Source organism: Lepidochelys kempii, chromosome 26 (assembly GCF_965140285.1).
Source record: "Lepidochelys kempii isolate rLepKem1 chromosome 26, rLepKem1.hap1, whole genome shotgun sequence".
Lineage (NCBI taxonomy): Eukaryota > Metazoa > Chordata > Testudines > Cheloniidae > Lepidochelys > Lepidochelys kempii.
In genome coordinates, this window is record NC_136405.1 from 3,569,571 (window position 1) to 3,594,397 (window position 24,827).

The window sequence follows — 24,827 nt, forward strand, 5'->3', positions numbered from 1 at the left end:
AAGTGCTTTTGAATAACTCACAGTGCATGTTCTCGGAGTTCTCTCACTCCCAAAAAGGGACCAACTTTTGCTAAACAGACTTCACAAGGCATTCAGTAACCTTATCCACATGATGAATGTCAGTAAGCAGGGTTCGGCTGCTCGGTGTGGCGTTTCTTTTAGAAACAGCTGCAGTTCTATACAGCAAACCCTAAGTTTTCTGAGAAAAGCTTTACACTCCAGATTCCCTGTAGCAGCTGCCTCTATCCCCTCTATGCTTTGTGTGCATCAGACATATTTGGGAATCAACAAGGAAACACATTCAGAACATTTGGAATGACAAATACATTTTGAGACTTAGGAATCTTCAGTTTGATTGCTTTTTCGAATTGGCTTAGGTTAGTTACCAAAATGTGTGAATGGCTAGAAGTCGAGAAAAAAGTTAACTGCTGGAAATATACTCTAGTATGTTTTGAAGAAAACTACAGCACATATTTCTTTTCTCTTGGTGTCATGGTTGAAACTTTTAATCCCTGACTCTTTGAATTTTGTGTCTAGTAACTTCAGTTCCTCCTCTTCTGTATTAAAGAGAGCGCCATGTGCTATGACAATAGTGATAGGTTTGCTACTTCCTTGAGGAATAGGCTGGAATTTTGTTAGTCTTAAGCACATTTAAGAGCCATTGCCAAAAGAAAGGTATCTTAAAAAAAAAAAACCTCACAATACGTTGCTTGAAATGAAATGCAAGAAATATTTCAGGCCCATGTCTCTCTACTGTTGTCTAAGTATTTATTCTGGACTGCTGAGCAGGGGAAGCAAGGAAGGTTTGTACTGGAGATCAGTGAAAATGAACAGTTACTTGCTAAGTCACTGCTTGGAAGGGGGTTGTTAATTGTACAACCACAACTGCAATTTTATTTGAAGAAATAGCTTCAGATAATCATTAGGGTGCGTGTTCTGTAAACTACTTTTTGGTTTGTCAGGCTGCTCCCAGCCCCCTCTCTAAAATCTGCCAGATTATAAAAAAATAATTCTCTTGCATCTTATTGAAACCGTTACAATAAAATGGGCTTCAATGACTGATGCTCCTGAGCTACACCGATTTGTGCTCACACCACCAATACTGATGATCTGTTTGCCATAATTGGTACTTGAGTGGATTTAAAACAGAGGTCATGGGCAGATCTTATTCTGCACCATGTCCATTAGAACACACATTTTTGATTTGTGTAACTTATTGTAGCTTATTTTTAAAAGATAGGGAACTTTCTCTGGTTTTCCACCATTTTGTTGATTGCATCAACATCACTAAACCAGATGGAACGCAGCAGAGCTCAGAATGCGTTAAGAATGTGAAACTCTGCCACAGTTCACAAAACCGTTAGGATGAAAGTGGGCCAATTTCTGGGTGTGCCCTTGGATTTGTTTCTGATTGCAATTTTGATTATCGATGTTTGGCTTGGTTTCTATTTCCACCTGAAACCAGGCCAAAGTTACACTGCCTTGATTGACTGTCTAGGCTTAGCCCTGAAATTAGGAGCAATGCAAGAACGTACAAATTTGCTAAAACCGCTGTGGCTATTCCCAGTACTGCAGTTGGTTGTTATAAAAGTGCTGCTTTTTACTGCATTAAACTTGGAACAAGTTCACAAAAAAGAGTTTGGGGGACTTTTTGCTATTAGAAGGACCAGGAAAATTCTGCAGCAAATGTGTACGTTAATTACATGATCAAATTTTGAAGTGGATTGGCTGCTTGAGATCGGTTACATATATGAAACTGTATAGGTTCCAATTCCCGGGATGGCTGAATACCCTGGGTCTGATTTTTCTGGAGCCCTGCAATATATGGAGTTCACTTACACCAGTATAAAGCGAATGCACAGTGCTACCACATCAGCATGGTAGTATTTTATACCCTCTTAATTGTAAATTGACAAGGTGCAAGGCAAGGGAGAATCGAGCCGTGTGGTCAAATCTTGAAACCCAGAGATTCTAGTTAGTGGCTCTAAATATTCAATAACTTCTTGGTCATAGAGCATCCCCACTGCCTCCTTTTATTTTTCTCTGGGTTGCAATACTGTTTCATGATATCTACAGCTTCCCCACCCTCTCAGCCCCTGGGAGTCATAAAAAAAGTAGACTTTATTGTCAATATTCTGACATGAGTTTTAATTCTGGGAGGATTGTGGAGTTGCAGAGATGATTGCATTTGCCTTGTTACTGTGCTGATTTACTCTGGGGTTTCTTCTGCTCCTCTAAATAAAAAACAGGTGGTAGAAATGAAGGTCTAATTCCCTGTATGCAATGTGCATAAAACCCTTCTTTCCTCCGTGCTAATAGAAATTTGCTAATGTCAAAGTCAAATCTGGCCATCGGTTCTTGGATGGAAAAGAGATGACTAAAGTCCATTTTGCCTGCTGTAGCTGAAGTCGGTCTCCTCAATCGGAGTTTCTGTAATATTTGAGACTTTGGAGTGTGTCCGTCCTATCTCTTCCAGGGCACAGGCAAGAGAGTCAAGGTCACCATCATGCTGATGTCGGGCTTCCCACAGGTCCAGAATGACAGCAGATGGGCTGCTTTGTGTAGCAAAGTAAGAGAGATTCCTTTAAAAAAAAAAAAAAAAGAGAGGCAAGGTAAAACAAAAGGATTAGAAAGTAATTTATGCTGTTACCTCTGTGAATGTGAAACTGACCTTCTGTCTATCATGTCTGGCTACAGATACATTTTTAGACAATGAAGTGAACTTCATGGACATTAAAGAATCTGGCAGCTGTCCCTCAAAATGCCCATTTTCTTGACAATCTAGCTTTAAAACAATTTGAGACCCCCACCCCCAAAACCTTCAGAAATACACGAGTTGAATAAGTGGGAGGGAGTAGCAGCACATGGAAATGCATTGCTGTGCCATGGGCTCAGTTTATCAGAGGAAGGATAAATGAAGAGGTGTGCGTATAATAAGAATTTACCTATACTGCCTTGTCGAGTTGATTTGCTGCCTAAATTATGTAGCATTAGTGGCCATGGCAAACTTCATATATGTAATATATTTGTGTGTATACAATTGAGTGTCAAGAACTTGACTTCTTACTGATATCTGTGGTGATGAGTTATGGGTATCATTTGTTGGGCTGGGACTCTTCACTTGTACGTTTTGATTTTCTTAAAAGATACATGCTCATGATTTATGGAACTTTGTTCTGCAAACTGGTTTTTAAATGTGTATTGTCCTAAGCTTCTGCCATGATATCTCAGTTTGACACATCCACTTGTATATCTATGGTGCTGAGACAGACAGACACACACACAGACAGACAAAGATTAGGTACATGTATATGCGTAATATACACACAAGAGCAAGGAGAGGAAAGTGATTAAATCATAGAATAGAAATGAAATGTTACGGTTTGATAGACCTATTTATTTCTATAATGAAATGTCAAAACTGTAACTCAGATGCTTATTCCAAGTACTGCTGGATCATTTCAGTAGACTGCAATTTCATATGCTGCCTTTCCCACTGGATTTTTTTCTAATGCGAAACCACTCATCTGATGAAACCGTCACGCATCTTCCCTAAAATTTAAAAGGCCCGCATCCCAATTATTACATACCATTGAACTCCCCTCCGCTACTGCGGACAACAAAGGAGCTTGGCCACCAGGAGGCAATCCTCTTAAGTAATTACCCATAGATCTTTATCACATAATTCCTCCCAAAATGTTATGACTAAACCTTCTGGTATTGGCGTTTAAATCAATATTTACTGATGAAAGCCTGCTGAAAAAAAAATCTAACCTGATAATGAATCAACACCCACATCAGGTCATCTTTGCTCAGTTCCACCTGTGCATGTGAGAAAAGCCCTTGCTGTATTCTATAGCAGCTGAGGGAAGCATTTCCCTTGCTGAGATTATTTCAATTTAAGTAACTGTACAGTTTGTCCTAACGACCCAACCCCCACTTGCAAACTAGAGTACAGTTAATTTAAACTAACAAAGCACATCTGCACTTTTTATTTCTCTTACGTTCAAAGGTGGTAATGGAACTTCCTATAATCCCCCTTCTCCAAACAAAACATAGTAGAGCTGAGCAATTTATCATTTAGGCACAGCTAGAAAAAACCTTTGCTCAAATGTTTGTCACCAAACACCTGCTGTTCCCTCTAAGCTGTACCTGTGTGCACAATTTGCACAGAAGAAATTTTTTGCGCACACAACCTGTCAAAAATTAGAGGGAACATTGCACAGGGGTAGAAAAAGAACAGGCAAAACCCACTTCTTTTCACAGGTGGTGTTTTTTTTTTTTTTTTTGCAGTATGTACCAGACTTTTTTAAATGGCAGAACGTTATACAGGAATAGTGAACTGTGTGTGTATAGACAGAGATGACTAATTCTACTTCACTATTGGGATTTTTTTATATTAAGTGACTTCTGTACATTGTCAGGTGTAGATTAATATCCATCTCAGAGTTAAAGCCAGATTGTTACTCATCTAGAATAATACCTGGCTTGATGAGTAGTTCCAATGAAGTCACTAACTTTTTTTTATCCCCACAAAATTTCACAACTATATATTAAAAAAACCCAACTTTGTGTGTCTCTCTGACACCCCATCTTGGTATGATAGTGTCTCCTGCTCTCTTCCCCACCTTACTGCTACCAGAGAGTTTCCATTTAACCCTGGGTTCTGTGAGTCGCTGCCTTTAAGAGATGGAAAGTCCGCATTTGCGTGTGTGTGTGTGTGTGTGTGTGTGTGAATGAGTGGCTGTACTTTAAAATTGCCAGGTCACTGCCTGCAGACAAGTTGTTGTATAAAATGCAGGGATACACAATGTCGAGTTTCAGAGTAGCAACTGTGTTAGTCTCGAAGGTGCCACAAGTACTCCTGTTCTTTTTGCGAATACAGACTAACAAATTTGAGCATAAGCTTTCGTGAGCTACAGCTCACTTCGTCGGATGCATTCAGTGGGGGAAAAAAAAGTTAGCAAAAATACCCTTGCAGATAATGAGGGAAAGTAGTGTACAGTGACCTTGTTCATATGCTGGTGTGCCATTGGTGTATTGTAGACTGGAATATTAACTATGGCTCAGGTAAATGCTGTGTTCTGTCTGCTGACAATGCTGGAATCACACTTTCCAGTAGTAATAAAAATCATGCAAAAGAAAAAACAAAGTGAAGCCCAATGTATTTGTTCCAAAAATATATCTGCATGTAAACTGCAGTGTGTAAGACAGACATCGTTCTGGGATGTATTGGCAGGAGTGTTATAAGCAAGACCTGAGAAGTAATTCTTCTGCTCTACTCAGGCCTCATCTGGGGTATTGTGTCCAGTTCTGGGTGCCACATTTCAGGAAGGATGTGGAGAAAAGCGACAAAGGTCTAGAAAACATGACCTATAAGGGAAGATTGAGAAAATTTGGGTTTGTTTAGTCTGGAAAAGAGAAGACTTGGGGGGGGGGGAGGGATTGTAACCTTTTACATACTTGAAAACTGTTACAAAGAGGAGGGAGAAAAATTGGTGCTCTTAACCCCTGAGGATAGGACAAGAAGCAATGGGCTTAAATTGCAGCAGGGAGATTTAGCACTGGAATAAGTTGCCCAGGGAGGTTGTGGAATCTCCATCATTGGATATTTTTAAGAGCAGGTTAGACAAGCACTGGTCAGGAGTGGTCTAGATAATACTTCCCTCTGCCATGAGGCAGGGGACTGGACTCTGTGACCTCTCAAGGTCCCTTCCTATGATTTATTGTGCATGGACTTTTTAAAAAACAAACAAACCAGAGGCAAACTGGAGTTGGAAAGACATGCCATTTCTCAGTAAGGTAGGGTCAGCTGTTCCAATTTGAGATCCTAACCTATGCTCAAACTGGGAGCTCAGTCGCTTCAAGTGATTGGCTGACATTTAATAGAAAACCAGTTTGAAAACAGCAAAAATTTGAATGGGAGCTTGTTTTATGGAGAAGCACTGTGTTTCATTAGCAACCCCTGTGCTTTCAAATCCCATCTATCCCAATAATAGACACCGACCTCATACACTTCACAGAAGGATGACCATCTACCATGCTCTGCCAGTGCATCCTTATTTCCTCTAGCCTATTCTTCGGATGCTAATTTTAAATGAGTTTCCATCCCACCCCATGGATTATTATTCTAGTCTCAAAGTCAAATGGATATATGTAGATTTGTTTTTTATAGCACAGACTACCTGAGAGAAACTATCAAGTAGTCTCTAATGAACAGGAAACAAATACTTTTTGAGGAGGCACTGTACTTGTAATGTTTTCAATTCCCCCTTGGTACCATGAAAAAATATTAATGTCTTCCATATTGCACTGGTTTCATTTAATGAAAGCCACTTATGTGCCCAAAAGCAAGTAATTGGAGAGACAAAAACTGCAGAGCAGCCTCTGATCACACACACGCACACACAGCTTGTTTCTGAATTTTCTCCAGAAGTGAAGCCTGGCTTAGTTTAACATGAATCCTGCTTGTACAATATGTGACTTTAGTGAATATAGCTCTGCAGTCCCTAAGAACCCAATGAATCATACTTTCTTCCTTCACTAAGTGCATGATGGTTCAGTCTTATCTGGTTTCATGACTTTAGAAACCTGTGAAGAATAATCCAGTAAGGAGCTCAGTCTGACCTGACTTTATTGGTGTTTTACTTAAGGCTAGATCCTACAAAGGATAAAGACTGGGTAACATGAGAAAGCAGTGCACTGAGCCACTTGTAGGTTTGCCGCTAAGTATGAAGCACAGATGACGAGAATGGAAGTTTCAGGCCTGAACGAAGGCTATTTTTCAGAGATACAGATCATAAAGTACATTGTGCAAAGATACTCTCATCCTTTGTCTTGTCTACTTACAATGTGTCTGTACAGCCCCTAGCACAATAAGATCTTGCTTGGAGCCTCTGGATGCTATCCTAATACAAACAATGAACAATACAAGTTGCCTTAGAAACTGTGATCGGGGAAGAAGTCACATGAGCCACCAACAGTCAGAAATACCGGCCAAAGACACTAAGTGCAGCTCTTAAGAACCTTGACAAAAAATACTGTTAATCACTGCAACAAGATACCAGGGAGGTCAAGAGTTTAGCGGACTTTACATTAAAAAAAAAAAAAAAAATAGAAGGGCAATAAATCCTCATGCCATAAGAGAAACACTAACTGATGGAGGTTAGGAAGGAATTTTCCTCAATTTGTCCATCATGAGGTTTATTGCACTGAAGCAGTTGGCAGTAGTAACTGTTGGGGAAAGCTACTAGAGTAAGTGACAGGTTTCAGAGGAACAGCCATGTTAGTCTGTATTCGCAAAAAGAAAAGGAGTACTTGTGGCACCTTAGAGACTAACCAATTTATTTGAGCATGAGCTTTCGTGAGCTACAGCTCACTTCATCAGATGTTCTGATGTGAGCTGTAGCTCACGAAAGCTCATGCTCAAATAAATTGGTTAGTCTCTAAGGTGCCACAAGTACTCCTTTTCTTTTTAGAGTAAGTGAGTCACTGCTTTGGCCTGGGCTGGCAAGTCCTGTGCCGAGTGAGCAGCGTCTCCTAGTTCACACCACGAGGGACAGGAAATCCTGTTCACAGCATTATGCCTGCTTCTGGGCACTGAATGGAACACACAGCAGTGCCAACGTATACGTTTTCTCACCCTGTTGAGGGCTGGTTTGCATTTCTCTGCACTGTGCGGAAGTGTTCAGTGGCTACTCTGAATGGAAGGGTGAATTTCTTTTGCCAGTAAGACTACTTTATCACAATGATCTCAAAATCTGTGCAGCCGTGCTCCACTCATTAAATAGGTTAATTCTGCTGACTTCTCATTTTCTACTATGGCTAGACACCCAAGGTAACTAACTGGGGCAGGGGATCATCCTTTTGTTCCATGTTTGTATAGCACAAGGGAGTCATGGTCCATATCTGGGGCTCCTAAGTGCTATGGTAATACAAACAACATTAATAAGCTGGCTATTACAGTGTTGTTGTCTAAAAGCCGCAGCATTAACTGTTGCTTGTGCGTGTCTGTCTACTCTCTCCTAGAAAAATTAAAAACCCCAATGTATTAATTTCTTTGATTTCTCAATCTTTATTTACTCAACTGATCCTGACAAAATGCCTCTCTTCATTTTGACTCTACTAAAAAGTGACTCAAGCACCCATTGTGAATGAACCAGCATGTTCTCCAAGCCACTGTTTGTTTAATGGATAACTTGCATTTAATATTTATGGGGTTTTTTTAGCTAGTCAGCCAGCTATAAATGGGCTAAGCACCCTGCACAAAAGAGGATGAACATGACGCTCAGCCACAGTGGTCACTAATGCAGGCATATAATACCATGTACACACTCTAAATCATCCCTTCCTTACAAAAAGAGGAGCTTGTTGCTTATGAGCTTCTACTGAGTACCAACTCTATAACAAAGAAATATGAGGAACAACCCACTGTTGGAGCAAGGGAGATGTCTAAATGGTTTTTTTAAAAAAAACACCAAGCTAAGAACTATGAGAAGTATTTTCCAAGTAGGAGCAGTTTAAATGAAAACCAGCTCTACGCTGTAAGTATTGAAAATGGGAATGTGAGCTTCACCTAGATTGGGGGGCAAGGTGAGAATTAGCACAAGGACTACCCTGAATGTCAGCTATACAGAGTGCTGCAAAGTTAGGTGAACTATTGGGTGGTTTAGATCTAAGATTTAGGCTTTAAAAACAAATTCTGCAAAATTCCTTTCCACTAAAAAGTCAAGAGTTACCATACACTGTCAAGCATTCGTAGGCTAAAACACTCTTCATCAGATAAAGCCTATACCCAAATAATTTTGTTAGTCTCTAAGGAACAACTGTATAAAGTCTAGTCCGTGTGGCACCTAACTACAGGGAAGGTATATTCAGGTATCTGAGAGCAAACAGCATTTGTCTGAGCCCCCCCTGCAATGTAGTACCTGATTCCTCACATGGATATAGTGAAGCAAAGAAAATAATCTCTCAAGTCCTCATTTGTAAAATGGGAGGCTAATAAGTGACTTACTAAGAGCATAGGTGGCATTGCTGGAGTCCTACCCATCCTGCTTCTCACTAGCCTTTATTAGACCAATGTAAACAAGTTATTTGGTCATATTTAAATATTCTCCTGTACTATTTTCATGAGAAGCAGAAAGTAAGACTGTGACTTTTCCACTTAGACTAAACAAGCAAGCAGCATCAATTTTGATATTTCCCCACCCTAGTTCTCTCACGTTTAATAATGCTGTACTATTGGTAGCACAGATGGGGACTTTTTTTAAACATACTTTTGTCAGGTTAAAAAAGCATCAGTTATTTTGAATTGGAATGTGAAGAAAAAATTGCATTAGTCTGGGGAGAGAACAGGCCAAACAATTTTTTCAGTGTGTGTCAAACCCTAGGGGACATATGATAGGCTATCTTTGTATCATACAGCAATGTAGAAATCTCTCTGCCTTCTGCAATTGCCTATTTTGCTAAGACACCATGTGTATGTGTTGGAGAAGACGTTCCAGAACATAGATAACTTGAAAGTTCAGACTTCCTTAACATCATGCAGGATTGGCCCAAAACACTTATTCTCAGAGTAAACTGCAGTTCATACAACTGAGAATAGCAACCGCTTTCTCCTCCAGTTAAACTATAGTAATTCTTATTCAAATATCTTTTATACAAGCAAAGAGAAAAAAAATCATAGCAGCAGATTATTCCCATTGTGTATGTAAATGTTCACCTTTCAAACTTGCCTTTCATTACCTGTTGATGCTGTTTTTCTGTGCTAACATCTGCCAGTCTTTGCCTTTAGCATTAGGTGTGTCAAATGTCGCACATATTCTCTGTCTAATGGAGTATGGGATTTTGAAGGCTTTTGGACCAGTTTGTGCAGGGAAGTTGGTGTCCTCACGTGCAAACAAAGTGATGGTTTCTCTCTCATTCTACACGAAAGATAAAAACAAAACTGTTAATAGGTCAGTTGGTATCTAAGGTCCTTTTATAGTACACGTATGCTGCCCAGCACCCCTCTGAGGTACGTCACTGCAATTATCCCATTTTATAGATTAAATGACTTGCCTGAAGTTCACTGGAAGTCTGGGGTGGGGCTGGGACTTAAATACAGGTCTCCCAAGTTATAGGTTAGTGCCTTAACCACTGGACCATGCTCTTTCTCACCTCTGATTAGTAATAACTTTCCTTTTAGCATTAACGCACACAAATACCATATATACCAAATATAATACCATGAAACCAGTTGGGCAGCTTACTGTCCTGAATGAATATACTGTTTCTTTTCTGACTATGACACCATGTGCGAAATCCAAAAGGCTTTAGTAGAAACAGACAAATAGGTCAAGTCCTACATTTCTAGGATTCTATCAAGGTCCTTTCCAGTCCTGAGTGTTTACAGAAAGTTTGCTGAATTACTTGCATTTCAAATTTGTCCTTTTAGGCTCTGCTCATGAACTTAAACATTCTCACACACACTGGGCTGTACTGAGAACAGAGGTTTTCAGACCTATAGCTACCCTATTCTTTTAGACAAATACCTAAATGCAGAAGATAGTTAAGATTCACTTAGTCAAGACACAAATTTAGCTACTTTGGGGATTATATAGTTTCCTGGTGCAACGAAATATAACCTTTAAGAAGTACTTCTGGCTGAAAAAAAGTTCATCCAAGGAAGCAGAAATTATACCTGGTGACCAGTAATCAAATGAATACTCACTACAAGTACTGTGGTAAACATATGTTTTATGAATTTGGTCATAAAAGCAGTTTGAAAATAACCCATCAAATACAACTGTGATATGTTTGTGACCCATAAATTAACAGGAAAAAAGTCTAAATGGGTTGGATAATTAGTTTGCCTGAGTAATGAGCACACCTGGGTCAAAATATTCATGACAAACACCCAAAGAATGTAGAAGAGAATAAATATGGAGTGATGGCGCGGAGTTACATCTGTTTGAGTGTACTGTTTTCACTCCTGTTATACTTTCAAGAGGCAACACAGTTATGGGAGAATGAGCGGGATTGTAGTCCACCTCCGACATTGTTATATAATTTGTATATATCTCCAGCTTGATCTGGAGATTGGGTTGATGCTGACAGAACAACAGATGCAAAACCTGCATATGTAAGTCCACTGCTACAATGACCAACCCTGCCTCCCATACACCTGCCTATCACACGTGGTATACCTCATCCAGTGCAATGATTGCCCCAGTACCAATTATGTGGGTGAAATCAGACAATCACTATGTTCTCACACAATCACCCATGAGTGAACGCTTTTCATAAAGTGATCACTCTATATCTGACCTACCAGTCCTCATAGGAAACCTGCACAACACTTTCAAAAGATGAACCTGAGAAGTTAAATTCATTTCTGTGCTAGACATCAAACATGATGGATTGAGCAGACACACTCTGGCTTAGTACAACAATCTGTGACCCACTAATCTCCTCTTTTTCCTATGACTGCAGAGGTGTTAGCAAGAGACCATTCAAGGTAGAGTGGCCTGTTAACTATTTATGCTAAACAATCTGTTCCAACTTGCATTTTCTTGTGATGCTGGGAGTTTCTTTCCCAGAACTAAAGAAGAGCTCTGTGTGGCTCAAAAGTCAGTTCAATACAAGATATTACCTTGTCTCTCTAATATCCTGGGCCTGACACAGCTACGACTATACTACGTACTATACAGTCTGTTATTTCCAGATCATATTGCCTCCGTTTTACAAATGCAAATACAACTCTACCAGCTTTTCTGACTTAATTCACATTTCAACATGGTGTCCTCTCTTCAGTTTGAGACTTTAAACTGTACAGGTCAGGGACTGTCTGGTTTTGTAGACATCTGAATTGAGGCCCTACTGGATGCTACTGAAGTATAAATACTATATGAAGATACTAGTAACATCACTATAATTTAATATTTATGATACATCCGAGAAAGCATCCATGCAAAGTAATAGGAATGCTGTAGATACATTACTGTTCTTCTGCATGTTTAAATTAAACAATCAGAAAAGGTGGATTTTCATACCCTGCACTTCTGAGATAAGCCACTGCTGTGGGAATTGTAAAGCAATGAGAAGTTCAAGTATTCAGTCCCCCCCAGTCAAATTAGCCTCATCCTTCCATCACCTTTGGAGATAGACTAAGAAAACTTGCCATACTAGAATGTTCTCTAACATGTACCTGGGGTTTATGGACAGCTAGTCCTCCCACCACTGCAACATTTAACTGAGGAAAAATAGATGACTGCCCTTCTTGCAGATTTCTATCACAATACTGTTGGACTGAGTCATGCAGGGGGAAACAGAGATGCAACAAAAATCCCCAATAGCATACAAGGGAGATATGAAAAACCAACAGAGAAGTAATGTTTTCAATTAGCTATTTATTATCTGTATGCTCCATTATGCTAAATGCTGTACAGACACAGTCCCGTGGCCTGAAGAGCTTACAATGTAAATTGACATGACAGAAAATGCCTCCATTATCCTTATTTTATAGGTGGGAAACTGAGGGTACAAAGAGATTAAGTGACTTTCCCATGCAAGGAGTCTGTGCTGTGGCAGAGCTAGGAACTGAACTCAGAGTCCCAATCCAATGCATTAGCCACAAGGGCCTCACTCGTTTTTTTGAAAGGGCTTCACCACACTGTGTAAATGGTTGCTCTGTCACCTTTGTACTTGTAAGAAACCTCTGTTCTCATATCCTTGAAAGTTTCAACATTCTCTGTCTAATATTGATAACCTCTTCCACAATTCATATTCTTTCTCTGAAATCCAGCACTAAGCCTATGTATTATACATACCACAAGGCTTCATAGGAGAAGCCTGATTATTCAGGACAGGTCCTTTTCCATGCTGATCACAAACAAACTCTTGTTGAACATTAAGGTAAATAATGCAAATCGAGACACAGCATCTATCAGGTGTTTTTTAAAAAAATACCTGTTAGCCCTGAACATGATGATCTGTAAGACTTTGAATGCCCAAAATAAAAATCCAGCACTGAATCCAGAAACTGAGTTAACATGATAAAGCCACAATCCTGCAACAGCTAACCTCATCTAGAGGGGGAAGAAAGGATAGCCTTGTGGCTAAAACACTTAAATCTCTCCATGCCTCATTGTGTTCATCTGCACAACACTATGTGCCTTACCTCTTCCCCTTTGAATGCTTCAGGCCAATCTATCATTGCCACAGTAAACTATCGTTGTGTGGTATTATTACTTATTGTTGTGATAGTCCTATTTAGTCCCCCTTCCTCTGCATAATGCCTTTAGTTATTTACCTTTGCACATGCATAGTGGGCCATTTTCCCCAGAAATCTCACAATGCTTTTCTCACATTAATAAAGCAGGCCCCCAAAGCGTAGATGAGATACCTATTGTTATGACAGTCATCGCCAGGTGGTCCTGCTATGCACAGTCTTCCAAGTCCTTCTACTTGTGAGCAAATGTTCAGGTTTGTTAAGACATGCTGTGTGAGGAGCAGATTTTGTCCTTTCCCTTAGGAATTGAGATTCTTGGATGGCAGGATTTGCCTGCATGCTTTTTGACCACCTCAGTTCAATGACTGGTGTGGGTGTGTAAATAAACCAAGTTACTTTTATAATATACCCAAACTCTGCATCAAAGACCTCTCCTTCACTGGGAAGCTGAGCTGAAAAGCAGCAGCTCTCCAGAGGGAAAATGCTGGCTACAGATATAAAGGCAACACTATTTTACATGGGGTAAACTGAGGCAGGGTTGTCTCCAATGTTACACAGCAACTTAGTGACAGAGTAGGGAACAGAACTAGATGAAAAAAAGTTACCTCTAGAATAGATGTCTGGATCTGTAGAATCTGCTCATGGCCCTTGACTTGCCGAACACAGATCTTGCAGGACAGGTGTGTGGTCGCGGGAGTGTAACGCTCCAGTGAAAAGGCACAGTGCAGTGGCTGCTGGTTACTGCACCACACACGAGAGAAAGGAACTTCCTGTGAAAGAAATACATCCCAAAGGAGAGAGAAGCTGTGACAACTGCAAAGCAGGAGACAAATAATAATTATATACACGATTTTGTTGGAATTGCTTTTATAATAATGTCCCTGTGAATGTCGAGTTGCACAAAACTAATTAATGTCAATTCCAATTGAAAACTGCAATGTTAAAATTACTGCAAGCTTAAATTTCACTCAGCGACATGGATGACCAGAGAGAATTAAACTTTATTTTTTTTAAACTCCTCTGAGTGAAATACATTTATTATCCCCATCAGACTCCAGAATTCCAAATTCTTGCCACACCCTGGAGCTCTCTAGTTTTCACAATAAGCATTATAGAATCCTTGAAACTGGAGATGGAAAAGACCCCCTCCCTTAGGTCAACCAGTCTTCCATGAGCCAGTGCAGGATCAAGCCACACAGCACATTTTCCAGTGCCACCTTTAGTACAATTTTAAATCTGAGTGATGGGGCTTCAGCCACTTCTCTTGAGAGACTTATATACAGCACATTACACCTCACAGTTAGGGAAATGTCTCCTGCATTCAGCCTGTTTTCCCTTCTACTTTAGCCTATTTTGTTTTTTTTTTTTCTTTTTGGACCATCTCACACTGCTCCTTTACCATCTATGAAAAACACAACCATTACTGTAATGGGTCAGTATAAAACTTCAGGTATTCCTGGCTACCCTGATTTCCTAGGACGATGAGGGTCTGGATGTGCGCAGGAGAGCACATGCCCAATAGGAGCAATTAGAACTTTAGTGTTATGAAAGGGATCCAAAGAAAACTATTACCCCACTCAGGGAAAGTTATTACAGGAGTCCTATATCCTTGCCTTGCAATCATCTGAACAGGGAAAGTAATTCAAACAGTCCATTAATTTAAAAATATTTTAAAGTCACAACAAATTTACAAACTAGAAAGTGTGTGTGGGGGGGAAATAAGCATTAAATGGCTCAGATGAGGCATTATCTTAACATAAAGGAAGAGAATTGGGTTTCAAAGGCAGATTCAAATGTATCATTTTGCACCAGTGTCGGTTTCCCTGCCTGTGTTCTCTTTAAATTTTAGCTCCGTAAATACTGAAAGAAAGACTTGATTTAAGAAGTGTGCAGAGCTGGCCACTGAAAGAAAGAACAGAAATCAGATTTAATCTGGTCATACTTAATATTATGGTTCCATTTGTAAAGCGTTAATAAATTAATTGATGCTAAAGCATATTATAGACATGAGTGTGTTTTAAATGGCTATACTCATAGATATGATGGTCAGAAGGGACCATTATGATCATCTAGTCTGACCTCCTGCACAATGCAGGCCAGAGAATCTCACCCACCACTCCTGCAATTAACCTCTCACCTACGTCTGAGCTATTGAAGTCCTCAAATCATGGTTTAAAGACTTCAAGGTTCAGAGAATCCTCCAGCAAGTGACCCGTACCCCATGCTACAAAGGAAGGTGGAAAACCCCCAGGGCCTCTTCCAATCTGCCCTGGAGGAAAATTCCTTCCTGACCCCAAATGTGGTGATCAGCTGAACCCTGAGCATGTGGGCAAGATTCACCAGCCAGATACCCAGGAAAGAATTCTCTGTAGTAACTCAGATCCCATGCCATCCCAGGCCATTGGGCCTATTTACCATGAATAGCTAAAGATCAATTAATTGCCAAAATCATGCTATACCATCGTACCCTCTCCTCCATAAACTTATCGAGTTTAATCTTGAAGCCAGATAGGTCTTTTGCCCCCACTGCTTCCCTTGGAAGGCTATTCCAGAACTTTACTCCTCTGATGGTTAGAAACCTTCGTCTAATTTCAAGTCTAAACTTCCCGATGGCCAGTTTATATCCATTCGTTCTCGTGTCCACATTGGTAGTGAGCTTAAATAATTCCTCTCCCTCTCTGGTATTTATCCCTCTGATGTATTTGTAGAGAGCAGTCATATCTCCCCTCAGCCTTCTTTCGGTTAGGCTAAACAAACCAAGCTCCTTGAGTCTCCTTTCAGAAGACAGGTTTTCCATCCTACCATAGGCTTTGCGCCTCCTGCCATTACAAAGACAAAAAGCAACACAATCAGCTCACCTCCTTCTCCCTAATACACAAAGAGGGTTCTCACATCAGTAGAAGATGTTATAGATGACTATAAGTAACCATTTAGCTGCTGGACTCTAATCAAGTGTTTATAATTTAATCCTCATTAAATCATGTATTAACCCTCTTATAAGCTAATTATAAATTGATCCTTAACATAAAGTGTGACCTTTAATATTTCATTTCAGTGGAAAACACATGAGCTACTCTTCCTTACCTCCCTTTTCTACACCAGTTCTATCCAAGGGGAGCCCCTTTTTCATCAGTAGATAAGACTCGGCGCACTCACAGAAACCTATATCCCCTATGAAACTAATTATACGATGATACTTTGTACATCTACCGCCCGCTTCCATTGGAGACGTCAATTCACTTTCCAAACAAAAATATCATTGCGCCTTTCTGAAGGCTAATACAGATTAGAGATCATTTTACTCACCCCTGAAATGCAGCTAACTCTGCATCTTCTCAAGACTGTCAGGGTTTACACAAAATGATGCACTAAGTAGTAATTAGAAGAGCTATCTTTAGCTCCTGAGTCCGTAGCAGTAGCAAGATACCAATGGTGATAAAGAAAACATTAAAAAAATATTAAAAATGGAGCAACTGTAATTAGATTTTTTCCAGAGTAATCATCTTTGCTTTCATTTGGAGTGGAGAGGGACTCATGTGGGAACTCACTGAGCTGAGAAGAATTATGTGAAAAGTAATACAAGAGGACAAAGTATTGTGAAGTTATGAGTGTTGTGGAAACACTTTTAGTTTGATTCCCCATTATAATTAGGCTCCTAGCAGATGGAGAGAATGTAAATCATCTCCTATCAGGAGACAGGCTCTGGATCCTCCAAGACACAGAAGGTGCTGGGAAAAACAGCTGCTTTTTACTTAAGGAAGATGGCTGTCTGGCTTCATACCTTGTTTGTCTGAGCTTTATCCTGATCTGACACTCACCGTCTAGAGGGGTTTCCCTATCATTTGTGAAAGTGGTGGGAGGGAGCCCAAGCTTTAAGTGTCTGCTTCTGTGTGATAGCCGACATGACCAAATGCAGCTGGTATATTACAGGAGAACGCTCCCCCTGATACTGTTGGATCTTTTGTGGGATTAACCTCTACTGCTTTTCCTTTCGATTCACAATTTGTAAAAAGCATCCTACCACAGGCTTTGCGCCTCCTGCCACCGCAAAGACAAAAAGCAACACAATCAGCTCACCTCCTTCTCCCTAATACAGAGAGAGGGATCTCGCATCAGTGTGCTTGCTGGCAGTGCACCGTGGGGTGACACTTGATTATGACACAGTGCCATGGCATTCGGTTACTTGATAGAAAGATTTTCTAAACTGGAAACCCGGATACGGGTTCCTCCTTCCTCTGAATTTCAAGTGGGCGGACCTGAGTGCCCATATACATACTGCCCCGTCTCTATATTTTCTGATTCAGGTTCAACATCCTGTTTTCCAGGCAGTTGTGCAGGTGACTGTTGCAAAACACAAGTTAAAGCAGCCACAGTCTAGGCAAACCTGGTGGTCTTAGGGCATCACAAAAGCTACCATAAGGGAGACGGGGCACAGTTTTCAGCACTCCCAGACCATGCTGCATTGGGATCTCATCATTAGGCAGGAATCGGGTGCCTTTTTTGCCTGACAGGAGCTGTGCGCTGCTCTGTCTGGGTGCTAAGTATGGCATGGACATGCGCCTTATCTCACTCCCACTTCCAAGCCTCTTGCATACTGCCCATTCTGCAAGGAACAAAATCCCTGTCTGCTGCTTATGAAGCCACCACTGGGTCATCATTCAAATCTCTTCCAACTTTGCCACGTGCTCTCCAAGAACTGAATTATTTCTCTCTCTCACTCACTCACACACACACACACACACACACACACACACACAAAATTGAATGGAACAATCAAGATGCACACACCAAACCCAATTATCTGCAAGTTAGGAACATGGGAATTGCCAGTCTGGATCTGCCCTAGGTCCATCTATCCAGTGCTACATTTAGCTCCTGAGTCAGTAGCAAGATACCAATGGTGATAAAGAAAACATTAGAAAAATATTAAAAATGGAGCAACTGTAATGAGATTTTTCCAGAGTAATCATCTTTGCTTTCATTTGGAGCGCTAAATGTAGCATTTATAGACTTACTTGTGTGTAAAAACCCGCAGGAGGCCAACATGGGATAATATACTTCCCACAGTATGCCTCATGCTGGTCTCTGATGTAAGAGATTGGTTTATGGCCTGAAGTATAAGATTTTATAATCCGTATCTGAGGTATCAACAGCAGTCATCCTCCTCTTCCACAAAGTCCGTTACCTTCCCCTTGTTGGGTCACATCTACAAAGATTGTAAGTTCCTTGGGACAGGGTCTTTTAATAGCTCTGTAAAGTGTCAAGCACGCACTGAGTGCTGTCAACATGAGCCTCTTTCAGTCCTCCTTGGTTGGGGGGAAAATGTTGAGGGTGGGACATGAAATAAAAAGGGAGTCAACATTGGAGAGAAATTTGCAGAACCCTGGAGAAACAGATCTTAGGGCTTGGGCTTTTAGAGGACAGAAATTGGTGACATTTATTTGTTCACGCAGGGCCCAAATCTAAGCTGTCAGATGATCTAAAGATTCATCACAGACCACGTTTCACTGAGCAGAGAATATGAAGTTAGTGCAAATTGTGCTGCAGTTCCTATTAAAAAATAATAATAATTATTTCTCAGCCATCCAAGTCGTTCAAATTACATACAATTATAAAATGCAAATATTTATTTGGCTTCAGTATCATCCTGTCAAATCCATTTCAATGACAAAGATTTTGCAGATATTTTTGTTCGCCGCCAGAGCGGCAAGAGTGGTTTAATCTGAGCACTACATGTAAAATTCTGCAGGTTCCTGATCCCATCCATCCCAGTCTGCGCTCTTCTTAGAGAGACATAGCACTTATTACTTAAATGCTGCTATCTGGGATATGGCTCCCTCATCTGATATTTTTATCTCTCAGCAATACATTTAATAGTTATTTTGGAGGGTGCCACTCGCATTAGATCCAGCGAAGTGAGGCCCTTACAACCCATAAAGATAAATATGGAGAAATTTGCATGGCTATCGGGACTTATTTTAACAGCACCCTGCAGCTCAATTTGGCTTGGAAGCGCCAGAATATTGCTTGCCAGCAGAGTACACACATACCTAGGTTTAACACACCATAAACAATGTATTTATTCATAGAAATTGTACATGGCATTCGAGAAAGTGCTGAACCACACACAAAATGCTTTGGGGCCTCCAAGTAACTCTCACCACTTTGCACATACTCACATCCAGCAAGGAGATAATGTCCTAAAGACATCATTCTGTAGAAATAAACAACCAGAAATAACTCTCACCAAAGTCTTGAAATACACAGAAACATGGGGAAGAGAGTTGGAAAGATCCCAGTGGGTCATCCAGATTATCCTTCCCTGGCTAGACTTTATCGTCCAGTCTAAAATTAAATGGCTGATTCCTTCTCTCTTACGTAACTGCAGCCCCCCCCTGCAGATGTCCACGCAATAAGCCACGTCAGTGCTAAAATGTAGAATTCTGTGAACATTGAAACTACAAGCATTTGCACTGACTGCTCAGTATAGGAGTATGGGAACATACATCCCTCTGAACAGTAGCATTATCTACCACTAACGTTGTTGAAATGAGTTGTTTTGCTGCACTAGGTGTGACAATGGGGACTGAATTCTCTCCATTGTAATGTGTTGGCTTTGCTGTAGGTGCCAGGGTGTGCAAATTCATTTAAGCCACACCAGTGTCACTATGAGATCTGCTCTTGTATACACTGGACATTTAAATGATACTAATTCTTTATAGTGGAACCTGTGAAAGACACTCCACCCTCTCTTACTAAAGCAATCTGAAGAGACCAGCACAAAGTACCCCAAATGTATTGTGTGCAACTGCATTCCACCTTTATTAGAAGAGTCTTCTGTAAGCAGGATATTTCTAATGGTGCCTTGAATCACTCTTGATTGTACTGCAAGGTTTTTACTCTCTGGGACGGGTTAATCAGGAGGTGATGTAGATTTGATATTAACTGAACTCTGTAGTGGCCTTTGTCTATGGGTAAGCAAACCCTAAACTGTGATTAGCAGAAAAGCTTAGTAATGCACATAGAACTACAGATTTTAATGTGTGTTTAACACAAGTGGGAGGTGTGCCTATAGATTATGATAGGTTTGTTTTGTAAACTGTAAAATAAACAAATGTAATAGAACAAGATACTTTGATACTTCTTCAGAGCAGGTTGTGGGTAAACATTCTCTTTCCTCCTCCACTGAAATTACGTGGCATAAATTACCTTCGTGCTCTATTATCTGTATTTCTAGCATAGGGCATGCATTCTGGCTCAGTTTCACTGATATTTAGGACAATCTGCTTATACGTTTAGGGCTACTTTTGCCCAGAGATCACAAGAGACCCTGCTTTCCTCTTCTCTGCCTACTTGTTTGCAGGGTATGTGAAATGACATACTAATTAAGCTCCTCTCTTTTATTTTCACACACTTTGTGCCAATGGATTGCTTACAATTTTCAGGGACGAATGCATTTGATAGGCTCTTCCCATCTTAGACAGCCTCTTTAATTAATGCATCACAGGCAGGAGAACTTGCTGCTCTATCATTTCTAAGCCTAAATGGAGACATGCTATGGTTTGAACCCATGACAGTCAAATGCATGCAGACATGCACTCCATTTCAGCTGATCATTCACTGTTTGCATTAAGTCCAGGAATGACAACTCAATTACTGATATCGAAAACCTGCTCTTAACGGGAATGATGATGTTGAGCCTGAACGTAGGGAGTTAGTTGGGGCCAAATGCAACGTGGGGGGAAATAAAAGCACGTTTCTGTAAGCTGAGAGAGATTTACAACCACTGTGCTTTCCATGACATGTTTCATTCCTCATTTCTCACGATCATCGTTGCATTTTTTGTTGGCTGCTCAGAGATTAAATCCACGCTTTTCTTTCGAAAACAAAATAAAAGAGGCAGCTGCCTTGCCTGCATTCTGCTTTTACTGGTAAAAACTCATACTGCCTCTGAATTTAAAAGAAAAAGTAGAATATTGACAAGTACCTGACATGCAGTAAATGGTTTAATTCTCCAGAGGAAAGGGGGGATATCAAGAACAGAGATCTGAAGACTAAAGGTATTCCCTTTGAAATGCAGCAACTTAGGTTCCTCCAGCAACTGTCCTCCTTGTTGTCTTTCACCTGAAACCACTTCCTACAGGAGGCGGGAAGAAAAAACAAAACAAAGATGAGGCTTACTGGGTCTTTACTGTTGAAAATATCAATATTAACACACGTGCATGCTCGTTAAAGGTGCCAGACAGACAGCCCTGGAAAATGAATCCATAGTGCTGCATGGCCCTGATAAGGTGAGTTGGCACGGATATGTAGGGACCACACTTTGACAGTGGAGAAGGGGGAATTCGGTCCCTGTGCCTCTATCAGTCCTTTTTTCCCTGCTTGGATGGTGGCTTTTGTGACCTGGATGCCAGTCCCCCAGGATTTGGATTGAGCACATCAACCTGTTTCACACAGAAATCAATGGAAGTCAGGTACCTAGGTACTTTTGAAATTGCCACTGGGTTCCTATCTGCATCTTTAGGCACCTAAATACCTTTATAAATCGGGCCCTGGGAGTTTTGCCATTGAATTGAGTGGGACAAGGATTGCACCCCATGTGTCAAGTACCACATGCATCCATGTTCTACAGAAAGAATAACACATGTCAAAGAATAGCAGAGGGGAAACATCTGATGATTCCTTTGGTTTGGGTCCTGTCAAAGCTGCAGCATCATACATCTGGACTGGGCTGGCTGGGACCTTTTCCTATATGTCAGTCCCCTACACTGCTATTATTATTTGTACAGGGCTAAATTGTGACCCAAGGAGAAGAGAAGGGTGCACCTGTGGAGACTGCCCAGATCAGAGTCATCGCATGGCTGCCACTCCTCATCCAGTGGGGGGAGCATTTACTCTGTCCCCCACATGCTGGCCAGAGCAGCTCAGGCAGAGTGTAGGGGGAAGTGAATTGTGCATGGAAAAGTGCTGGCACAGTTTACTTCCCTGCTAGCAGAAGGGGGAAATCAGAGATTGAATCTCGACACAGTCACAATTTGGTCCCTGGAGCAGTGCAACCTTACTCAAGGCTTGCGGTTACTCCATGATGTAGCCTTTAGTGTTGATGATACTCTTGGCACCATCTGAGGTACAAAGAGAGACTACTACTGCCCCAAGGAGTTATTATACCTCCCTACTGTATGTTCCACTCCATGCATCTGATGAAGTGGGTTTTAGCCCACGAAAGCTTATGCCCAAATAAATTTGTTAGTCTCTAAGGTGCCACAAAGACTCCTGGTTGTTTTTGCTAAAAACACCTATGTTAAGTGAAGCAATATCCTCATTTTACAAATGGACAAATAGAGGCATGTAGGCTTGTACTGCAAACGAGCAACAGAACCCAGTAGTCCAGACTCAGACCAGCACTTCTATTTATCTATTGCTGATGTTTTATCTGATAATTACTCAATTTCTATATTTAAAAGGAAGCTGGCACTGAACTGACATAGGATATTTATAGAGAAAATAGAATTTCATAAACATATAATAGTCTTATGTACAGACAACGTGTGCTGGTTTCTATAAGTGGAAAAAAAGGGTAATTATTCTAAAAACATCAAAATCTAAAGTATAAATAGACGTGTCTTATTCATTTATTTTCATTAACATTAAGGAAAATAGTCTTCTAAGACTAGCCTCTAGTCTTCTTCATTGTTTTTTTCTGAATGCAGCAGCAATTTTTGACCCAAAATGGTCCAAATAAATCAAGCTTTTTTGTTTGTTTTCTTTCAATAAAGTGCAGGCTGGATGAATCATTCAGCAGGAGAATAGTACGCTATAAGAATGAATCTGAAAAAAACAGTAGTAGGTTGCTTTTGCTCTGGATAAGACAAACTTGTTTCTGGTTTTCCCATATGTGCCATTTTCACAGTTCCTCTGTTGCAGAATACTGGTTTCTGGAATTTCTGTTTGCTAAAGTGCTTTGAAGCCCTGTAGTATTACTGTTTTGAACATTCTTTATTACGGCATACATGCACACAACAATGGGACAGACTCCGTAGCCAATTAACATTCTTGTAGCTCCGTTGAAGTCAGTGGACTACACAGATTTATACCCGCTCGGTTTCTGACCCAGTGCAAGTTAGGGGTGCGTCTATGTGCCTTTGTATGCAAGATCCGAACTGGGGCCTTAAAATTTCACCCAGATTTACCAAGACAAATATTACTAGACATTAGTGGTACGTACCATCCATCTTTCAGCAGTGAGTGCACAGCTACCACACTTCTCTAGCTACCACTAGCTTTTCTTTTGTTAAAAACGGAACTGTACGAGAGCGTGCTTTGTTAAGAGCACCATGCTTCTGTGAGGTAAAATAGGAATGGGGAAAAAAAATTAGCTGTCTCAACTGTCTTCATCTCTATTCCCGAAAGACACGTGCTTTATTCCAGCTGCAGCCACGGCAAACTCCAAATAAGGCAATTTTTACAGAAACACCATGTGAAAAAAAAATTGTATTAATTTTGATTAACTACCACAGGGTTCCATTTGAGGGTTTTAAAAGATACTATGCACAATTATTGTGCAACTCTTATGGAAAGGGTCAAAAAACACCGACCAATTCTTGCTGCAATTCAAAAAAAGGGAGACATGACTAATGAGAACGTAAAGGTTAATAACCCTGATAAATATGACACATCACAGGATAAGTGGCTGATATTTTAGTATCTGTATCACAGTAACACCCCATTGTACTTGGTGCAGTGCAAATGCATAATGAAAGAAGGTCTCTGGGCAAATCACTTCATGTCTCTGTGCCTCTGTTTCCTCTCCCACACTTTAAGTGCTTTGGAGCAAAGACACACTGCAGGTCAGTGGATGGGCCAGGAGTAGCGTCCTGGTCTCCAGAGTTCCAGTCCAGTGACCTCGCAAAGTGAACTAAATCACATATGATGAGTGGCAGCATAAAGCTCCATGGGGCAGGAACCATCTTTTTGTTCTATGTTTGTGTGGGGCCGAGCACAACGGCCATGACGAGGGCTTTAAGGTGCTACAGTAACACAAATAATAAACAACAATTCTGTAGAAAAATAACTACAATAAAATTCACGAGTTAAAATAATTTACCTGAAATGCACAAGGGGTGTTGTCCATACAGTACACTCTCAGACTGTAATCCAGCGAATTGCAAGACATGCAGCCAAACACTGCCACTTTCAGCTGCTTAACCGCGCAGTCAGAGATGGGCTCCCCAGCGAGCGCGTAAGTTCCAAAGCGGTCTAAGAGAATGTGACAGGCATAAGGATCCAACAGGCAGTAGCAGGAAGTAGTTTCCTCTTCCATGGACATCACTTCCTATGTAATGAAAATCATATTTCAAAATCAGAAGGCTTTTTAGAACAGGTGCCGGGACATTTCTGTTAGTTTCTTTTCATTTTTTTCTAATTTGTTTGAAACATAAAATACTTTGTGGCCAAGATCGCATAGACTTTACTCATTCAAGTATTCGCAGTCTAGCCCTGAGTCAGCACCAGCACTTATGGCTGCGTGCAGAATCCATTGTGTGCAGAACGTAGTAATAATAATGATGCAGAAGCAATTTTAACATCTTCTTAAGTGTTCTTGGATTTCTAGCTAATT

The 24,827-nt window shown here is 40.6% G+C and overlaps 1 protein-coding gene across 7 annotated transcripts in view; it reads right to left on the reverse strand.

Moving 5' to 3' along the window:
- Positions 1–2,133: 2,133 nt before the first annotated feature.
- The window catches only part of UNC5D (unc-5 netrin receptor D), a 285,175-nt gene continuing 262,481 nt past the window's right edge, over positions 2,134–24,827 (reverse strand). For 5 of the 7 annotated variants that reach the window (XM_073325005.2, XM_073325004.2, XM_073325000.2 and 2 more), the window contains 5 exons: positions 24,315–24,542; positions 21,198–21,347; positions 13,816–13,980; positions 9,745–9,923; positions 2,134–2,582 (listed from right to left, as the gene is read on the reverse strand). In XM_073325005.2, the coding sequence (XP_073181106.1) occupies positions 2,378–2,582; positions 9,745–9,923; positions 13,816–13,980; positions 21,198–21,347; positions 24,315–24,542 (927 nt within the window). In that variant the 3' untranslated portion in view covers positions 2,134–2,377. Of the gene's footprint in view, positions 2,583–6,849; positions 6,909–9,734; positions 9,924–13,815; positions 13,981–21,197; positions 21,348–24,314; positions 24,543–24,827 lie in introns of all 7 variants that reach the window. The other 2 variants (XM_073325003.2, XM_073325007.2) reach the window with 2 other exon arrangements.